Raw genomic sequence first — 8,406 nt, 5'->3', positions numbered from 1 at the left:
TTGTGGCAACCCTGCGTGCTGCACGTTTATTGGTGCCAATTTCCAAGAGCGTTTGGAACTCATGTCTTTGTGACATTTTGGCAATTCTTGAAACATTTCAAACTCATTGTATTTGTTATGGTGATCAGTAATTTCTGATGTTATTAGTATAACTTGCTGAAGGCTTAGATGATAGGATTTTTTCGCAAGAAAGTACCTTTTAGTTAAAGTACATATATTGGTTTTTTAAAGCACAGTGTTACTACACACTTAATTGTACAGTTGTAATTTTTACATGCACTGGGAAACCAAAAACTGTGGCTCACTTTATTATAGTATTTGCTTTATTGTGGTGGTCTGGACTTGAACTCCCTGTATCTCTGGGGCATGCCTCTAAATACAAAAATTGTTTTTCACACTTGTTCAAGGTAAAATCCCAATTAGAGATGCTCTACCATACAGAGCACTGGCTTGTGGAACACTGTAGACTGCAGGTTCCACAATTCCTTTCCCTACTTGCTGTGGTTCTGTGTTCTCACTTTCAGCAAAGCAAGCACTTTAGAATTTAGGGGTGGGAATGATGACATTATAGAATGGTTCTAAAATGTAACTGGACGATAGCTTTACTTTGAAATACCATTACTATCCAACGCTTACAACAGATCTTTTTTTTTTGGCTGCACCCCTAAGCATGTAGAATCTTAGGTTCCCTGACAAAGCACTGAACCTGTGCCCCCTGCAATCAATGGAAGCACGGCATCTTAACCACTGGATTGCCAGCGGAGTCCCACAATAGACTTTAATGGTCGTTTCCTAAGTGGAAAAGCCACTGGGAGCTGGAAAGTGTCTCGCCTTTGTCCACTTTTTATCTTCTGATATCACATTCCTGGCAAACTAGGAGGTGCATCCTCTCTCCTTTTGTTCAGTAACTTTCGAAGTCTGTGAGCCAGTCTGCTGTGCTGTTTATATATGTTATGCTAAGTCGCTTCCGTCGTGTCTGACTCTGTGATCTTATGGACTGTAGCCCGCCAGGATTCTGTCCACGGGGATTCTCCAGGCAAGAATACTGGATGGCGTGGGTTGCCATTTCCTTCTCCAGGGGACCTTCCCAACCCAGGGATTGAACCCACATTGCTTATGTCTCCTGCACTGGTAAGAGGATTCTTTACGACCAGCCCCACGTGGGAAGCCCCGTGCTATTTACTTCAGATAAAACAAAGTCCCTGGTGTTTGTTTCTTGCTCCAGCCCATCCTTGCAAGGAAGGCCCTGCTGGGACTTCGAGATATCTTGCTAATCTACAGTAGCAACATAAATTGAGTAGTTATTCAGAATAAGGTTTAGAACTCCAAAACTCCAACAATAATTATATTTATTTAAAGTAATACAATTACAGCCCAAATAGTTCTACATTGTACATTTCAGGTTTAACCAACTTCATAAAAATACTTGAGAACAGCTAAATTATTTCTTTGCCCATTCTTCTCTCTCTTTTCTTTCCCGAATAACCTCTTTCAGATACGGTTCAAGGTAGAATTTATCCTAAAGAATGAACAGAAGAAAAATATTATATGCCATCATCACATATTGATATATCCCAAATATTCAACAGGTATTAAACAACAAAAGAAATCTACAAAACTTCTTTCCAACTTAAGAAAATATATTCTCAAGCAGACTAAAAACTGTCTGCTTTTCATTTATGTAAAATGCCACAAAAATATTGATATAAGCCGTTCTGATAGGTTATCAGAGGGTCTGTCAAAGAGAAAGGAATGAGAGTCCACAAGTCTGGCCTAGTTTCAACGCAGTCCAAGGGGTGAGGGATTGCTTCAGAGTCCTTTCCAGGAGCCAGAAAGCCACTAAATGGGCCGATCACATAAACACCCTTTCTTCATGCGAGCAGAGTGCAGAAGGAGAGCATGGCCTGGGAGAGAGAAGACTCGGATTCTACTCCTGTATCTCTGTCTCAGGGATGGGTTTAGTGATCTGGAAAGTCACTTCATCGCTAGATCTCAATGCGTTTATCTCGAAAACAGAGCTAACATTTGCTCTAAGCCCATGAGACTGTCGTAAGGATGGAGATCTGACACGACTTTAAGAACTCTGAAGCACTATACAATCAACGTGTCGTTTCTAATATTCAGCCCTTAAGGGCCAGCATTATCAAACACACAAAAACTGTCCTACCTCCTCATATTTTGTCCACTGCTCTTTAGGCAGGATCTGCTGCCTCATGCTGAGGTCCAGCGCTCTCTTAATGCGAAACACTCTGTCATTATACAGGTTCTCAGGAAGCCTTCTTATGGCTTCTTTTACATCGTCATTCTCATGTATTGTGTCATCCCGCATTAAGCCTATGGTAAAAAACAAAGTTAGAATGAATATGCATCTTGAAAATAACTTTTTAAAAAATAAGTAAAATTCTGACTTATAACTTAAGTCATTAACTTGGGTGATATATCCAGAAATAATTATGATGGAAACTCAATGCCATTTCACATACAATAATGGGTTATTTAATGGATTATTTCTTAAATGGTACTGTGGAAACAATGAGTCTTTAAAATATATTTCCACAAAGTTCACATTTTATCTACAGTAATTTTAAAAACATTTAAAATGTCTACTGTGTTTTTAAACACTTATCAATAAACCACATCTCTACCTTATTATAGTTTGTAATTCTGAGCTCAAGGAATTAAAGAACCTTAAAATGACAGTGTACTAAGGAACCACTAGCATTTAATGGTGCTTCCATCAGGCTTCAGTTACAAAAGATGAAGTTCACCACAAAGTATCAAGTTCTAAAAAAAGTTCAGAAATCAACTAACTGTAAAGACAGCAGACAATTTTAATATTTGAAAAATCTCTACTTTCAAAGTTCACATAACTTAAATTTTAAAATGCTAAGGAGAGGAGCTGAGAGAGGGAACATATAATAAGGAAAATGTTCTGCTCTCATATTTCAAGAACATAAATCATGTCTACCTCATACATTTGGGACAATTCCATCCCTCTCTTTTCAATAATAAAAAAGGAAATGGATTTAACAATAAAATGACTTAATTTTAAAATTTAAGGTACACAGGTACGAATAGTTCATATATTCTGAGGATCCATAACTCCTACAAAAGCACTATACTCAGAAAAAGAAGAAAACAAAATAAGAAGCACAAATACTCACCCAGTTTATTGAACCCGGCAGCGTTGTAATACCATTTTCGAATACCCTCCAGCCACTTGCTTGATGCTGAAACTGATAGTCAGACTATTAATTGCTAATAATCCTACTTCCTATGCAAACACAGGAAGGAATTTCTTTTAAAAGCATATACTCTATATATTGTAGGTAAAAACTGCTTACTTTGTCTATCAACAAAAGTGACTGCAGGTAAAAACTGGACAGTAAGGAAAAAGGATAAACTCAAACACCTGAAAGACCTATAGGTATGATTATAGTCCCTCACTATCTGCAAGGGGCTGATTTCAGGATCCCCCTCAGATACCAAACACCAAGAGGCTCAGGTCTCCCATATAAAGTGGTACAATGTTTGCATATAATCCAAGCACGTTTTCCTATTTTAAATTCTCTCTGGGCTGTGCTTAGTCGCTCAGTTGGGTATGACTCTTTGCAACCCTATATGGATTATAGCCCGCCAGGCTCCTCTGTCCCTCAGATTTTCCAGGAAAGAATACTGGAGGGGTTTGCCATTTCCTCCTCCAGGCAATCTTCCCAACCCAGGGATCAAACCCACATCTCTTGAGTCTCCAGAGGGATTCTTTACTACCACTGCCACCTTAATACAATGTAAGAGCGATGTAAATAGGTGTAAATACAAAATAAATGCTATGTAAATAGACGGCTGAGAGCAGCAAGTTCAAGTTTTGTTTTTTTTGAAGTTTGTGAAATTTTTTCTTCAAAATATTTTCCATCAGGAGGTTGGCTGAATTCTCCAGTGTGGAACCAGTGGATACAGAGGGCCAACTGTACTGCCACTCCAGCTTTTCAAAGTCCAGCATCCCATTCCATTATGTCCCCTTGCTGCCGTTAGAATTAAAGGAGTGGGGGACGGAAAAGAAACTGCGAACTTCTCCATCATTTGCAATTTCAGAAACAGGTTACAGGCAATAACTCTTTTAATAACTTTTCAAGGGAGTTGGAGTTGTATGAAAAGATGAGATTTCAGGATACACTGGTAGATCTAAATGACCCCCATCTTCCAAAACTTTTATTTTACATTACTTTTATTTCACTTGGCTACTCTCTTTAAAAATAAATGTATTTCTGGGAGGGTTTTGATCCCATATGGACTAGTAAAAGAAGCACATTTCCCTCTTCCCCAGCAGCTAACTTTCCATGGAGGGAATGAATATTTCAAAGCGTATGAGGAGAAACAGGTAATGTTAAAACTCTTTCCGAAACAGAACTGAGCTTGATGGGTTACTCAGTAGGAGCTAAAGGCAACATGACAGTGTCTGATGTTTACAGGAGAGATGTGGTACAGAGAGGGAGGTACGGAAAGTTTAAATTTTCTTTTAAAATTTTGTCTTAGGGATAGTCCCTAACCAAGGAAGGAAAACAAATTCTCTTTTGATTCAACCTCTTAGACATCACAGCTTTGGTAACTCTCTTTGGAAATTAAGCACCAGGTGTATAATGTTGCTTCTAAAATAACAACAAATCATCAACAATCTACAAACACATTTGTAGGAGAGAATTACTTGAAAACATATTTACCAGTGATGGTAATAATGTTTAATATCCACTGAACACTTACTGTGTGCCAGGCACTATTCTATTTGTTTTACTCCCATGCCTGAGTTACTTACAACCCGCCCGTCCTTGCAAAAGAGCAATAAGCATTACATAAATTATCCCATCCAAGATCACAGGCAGCCAGTGATGGGAGCTGAGGCCAGGTCTATGTAGTGTGCAAACACAGCACTGAAGCACAATGTCTTCAGTAGTTGTCTAGTTAAGGAAATAATGAATTTTTAAATGTCTCCGCCACTCCCCAAAAGCTCAATGTCATTTAGGTTAACGAATTGTTCTGGCAATCTGGTGTTTCCTAATAGCTTCACAACTGCTGGGGGTACAGAAATAGGGAACACTTTTTTAAAAAGCTAGGAGGTATGTGTGTGTTCAGTCGCCTGCGACTCTTTGCGACCCCATGGACTGTAGCCCACCAGCCTCCACTGTCTATGGAATTTTTCAGGCAATACTGAAGAGGGTTGCCATTTCCTACTCCACAGGATCTTTCCCCACCCGGGGTTCCAACCCTCGTCTCCTGCACTGGCAGGCGGGTTAGGGACTGACAAAAAAGGGGGAGTGGGGAAGGAGCGGGGAGAGGACTGTATTTTTTCACGTTGTTTAAATATTCCAGTAATATCTGCGTTCTATTCCATAATAAACACATCTGTTCCAATACCTAGAATAGATGCAAATGTCTCCAAATCCAAAGACCAAGTGGATGTTCCAGATAAGCCAAGGTTATTAAACTGAAGCTTCGCCGTAACCCTCACTCACTCAGCTGCCTCTAAATTCCGTTTGAGAAGCGCGAGAGAGGTTCAGCGAGGCTTCCAATCCTGTTTCCTCCGGTCACTTCGCCTCAGTTATTTTACCGCCTACAAAGAAAACTGACACTGTCCTCCTCGCGCTGACAGAACGGACCTAGCTAACGCACACCGACAGCGCCTGGCTCACAGTAAACGCTCGGTTCACTTGGGTTGAGAGCCACTATCTCCTGGTGCCCTTGAACTTCTTCTAAGGTCGAGAGGAGAAGGGCTCAGAGCTCGAGCATCCGGAGCGCCAGGGCTATGGGGGCCACCGCGGACAACTTCACCAACAGCCGGCCCTGGAGACGGAATGGGGGTGGGCCCAAGGTGGGCTGGAGCCGCCTCCTTCCCTCCCGCCATAAACCTGCCCTTTTAGACCGAGCACAGGGAGAGGAGCAAGTTGCTGCAAGTATAAAAGGTTCAGCGCAGCGATGCCCGCCAGGCAGGCCGCCCGTCACTTACCAGCCGGCCGGCCCGCCATGTTGACCTGACACAGAAGCGTTGCCTCCTGGGTAAGTCCTAGAGGTCGAGCAGGGCCCAGGGCGCAGGCGCGTTACGTCACGTCGTGCGGCGCGTAGGGCGGGGAGACGCTCGCGCAGGCGCAGTTCTGGCGGCCAGCCTTTGGCCTCTGAGGTCCTACGCCTGTCGGTCACGATTATGCTAATCTCGTAGGCGTGGAACCGCGACAAGTTCCCTGCGACAAGGTGGGAAAAAACACTAGGCGAGGAATTAGAACTGGAGAAGGAAATAGCAACCCGCTCCAGTATTCTCGCTTGAAGAATCCCATGGACAGAGGAGCCGATGGTCCATAGGGTCGCAAAGAGTCGGACAAGACTGAAGCGACTTAGCACGCACGCAGGCAAGGAATTAGAACACCAGATCTTTAGCCTGGCTTGTGTTGCTGACGAGCTCTGAGAGGCTGGGCAGTAATAACTGCGCCCTTTGTGTCAAGCAACACGCTAAACGTTTTATGGACTTATTTTAATTTCATTCTAAACCTATAAGATAAATACGGTGATTGTACCCATTTTAGAGAAGAGGAAACTGAAGCTCTGAAAGGTTGCATAAATTGTCCAAGGGCGCTTAAACTAGGAGGAATCCAGATTCACCTTCCAGAATCTGAGACTCTAGATAAAATGTCGTTGTTCAGTTGCTAAATCCTGACTCTTTTGCAACCCCATGGGCTTAAAGCCCAGTCAGGCTCCTCTGTGCCTGGAAGTTCCCAGGCAAGAATACTGGAATGGGTTGCCATTTCCTTCTCCACAGGATTTTCTTGACCCAGGGATCGAACCTGTGTCTCCTGCATTGGCAGCCAGATTCTCTACCACTGAGCCACCAGGGAAGCCCCAAAGATACAACTTCGGCACTCCGCGATCCTAGGGCCATATGCTACACCACCGACCCAGGGGAAACTAACCCTCTCTCACCTTCAGTTTCTCCAGGTGAAGTTCTGCATCAAGCCATTTCAGTGATAGTCTTGTTGAGAAGAACAGTTTAATACTAAATTTGAACTGTAGCAGAATTTTAATGCAATTTTAAGGTAAAAGTACATTTTAAAGGTTTCAGTCCAACTTAAGTCTAAAGTGTAAAAAACTAGGGACAGCAGGATCACAAATTGTTGAGGTAGAAGAATTTTACTAAAGGCTGCAGAACAGAATAATTGGTTAATTTGTGGGTGAGGCAGGACGAGGGGACAAGTCAGACCATCTCTTTACACCTTTTATCAAAATAAACTCCAGGTGTATTAAAGAGATTTAAAAGTATTAAAAACAACAACAACAACAAGATACCCTAGAGACAAAACAGTCGGGTTTGGTTATGATGTTTGATGCTTACTGAGTTACTGATGAACTTCTGCACCAATACTGTCTTGGGCTGCTCAGTGTATGGTAACAAACTACCATAGACTGGGTAGCTTAAAAAACAAATTTACTTTCTCACAGTTCTCTCCAGTTAGAAGCATAGGATGAAGGCACCAGAATGGTCAGTTTCAGTTGAGAGCTCTTTTCCTGGGGCTTGTATAGGGTGCCCTTCTTACTGTGTCCTCACGTGGCAGAGACAGCAAGTTCTTTTGTATCCCTTACAAGGACATTGATACCTTCATCTAAACATAATATCTCCCAAAGTTTTGCAGTTTGGGCGGGGGGATGGGGGGGTGGGTGGTGGTGGGAGGACACAATTTGGTTCATTGCAACTACCCACCAGAAACTACTTGTTTTCTTCTGTCCTAAGCTGAGATTTGGGGCAGTATAGAATGCCATCTACTTGTAAATTTGAAAGGTTTAGTGGTCTTAGTCACAATCCAGATCTAAAATCTTGTTGGCTTCTACCTTTTTTTTTTTTCCTCTGTGACACCACAATTTCTCCTATTACTCAGCACTATATGCCATACTAAAAAGCTAATGAATGCCTGTTCCCAGACTAGATTAGCCAAAGTGAAGATGGAAGATAGGAAGAAATGCAGTACATTTGTAGCTGGTAAATTGCCTTACAAGAACTCAGTAAATTGTTCTCCCTTCTTCCCTACCCTTCAAGTTTGTTTGCTGGTTAGAGGGTGAAGGTGGCAAGAGAAGGAAAACCTTTTCAAGGGATTATACCCAGGACTGTCACAAAATCCAGCCCCTAAAGAGAAGGCAATGGCACCCTACTCCAGTACTCTTGCCTGGAATATCCCATGGACAGAGGAGCCTGGTAGGCTGCAGTCCATGGGGTCGCTAAGAGTCGGATACGACTGAGTGACTTCACTTTCACTTTTCACTTTCATGCGTTGGAGAAGGAAATGGCAACCCACTCCAGTGTTCTTGCCTGGAGAATCCCAGGGGCGGGGGAGCCTGATGCGCTGCCGTCTATGAGGTTGCACAGAGTCGGAC

At 42.4% G+C, this 8,406-nt stretch overlaps 1 protein-coding gene across 1 annotated transcript; it reads right to left on the bottom strand.

Moving 5' to 3' along the window:
- Positions 1-1,332: 1,332 nt before the first annotated feature.
- Positions 1,333-6,075, bottom strand: LOC128059229 (cytochrome b-c1 complex subunit 7). The gene is made up of 4 exons (XM_052651601.1): positions 5,999-6,075; positions 3,165-3,236; positions 2,168-2,334; positions 1,333-1,519 (listed from the first exon to the last, which is right to left on the bottom strand). Exons 1-4 carry the CDS (start codon positions 6,015-6,017, stop codon positions 1,442-1,444), a joined length of 336 nt encoding a protein of 111 aa, XP_052507561.1. The 5' UTR covers positions 6,018-6,075; the 3' UTR covers positions 1,333-1,441.
- Positions 6,076-8,406: the final 2,331 nt, after the last annotated feature.

Source organism: Budorcas taxicolor, chromosome 14 (genome assembly GCF_023091745.1).
Source record: "Budorcas taxicolor isolate Tak-1 chromosome 14, Takin1.1, whole genome shotgun sequence".
Taxonomy (NCBI): Eukaryota; Metazoa; Chordata; class Mammalia; order Artiodactyla; family Bovidae; genus Budorcas; species Budorcas taxicolor.
This window is presented reverse-complemented; position numbering and strand designations above follow the sequence as displayed.

Excerpts from the sequence above, each read along its gene's own strand:
- LOC128059229 (XM_052651601.1), bottom strand. Across the intron at positions 2,335-3,164 it reads TGCCGGGTTCAATAAACTGG|GCTTAATGCGGGATGACACA; the intron begins GTGAGTATTTGT and ends TTTTTACCATAG. Across the intron at positions 1,520-2,167 it reads AGTGGACAAAATATGAGGAG|GATAAATTCTACCTTGAACC; the intron begins GTAGGACAGTTT and ends TTCATTCTTTAG.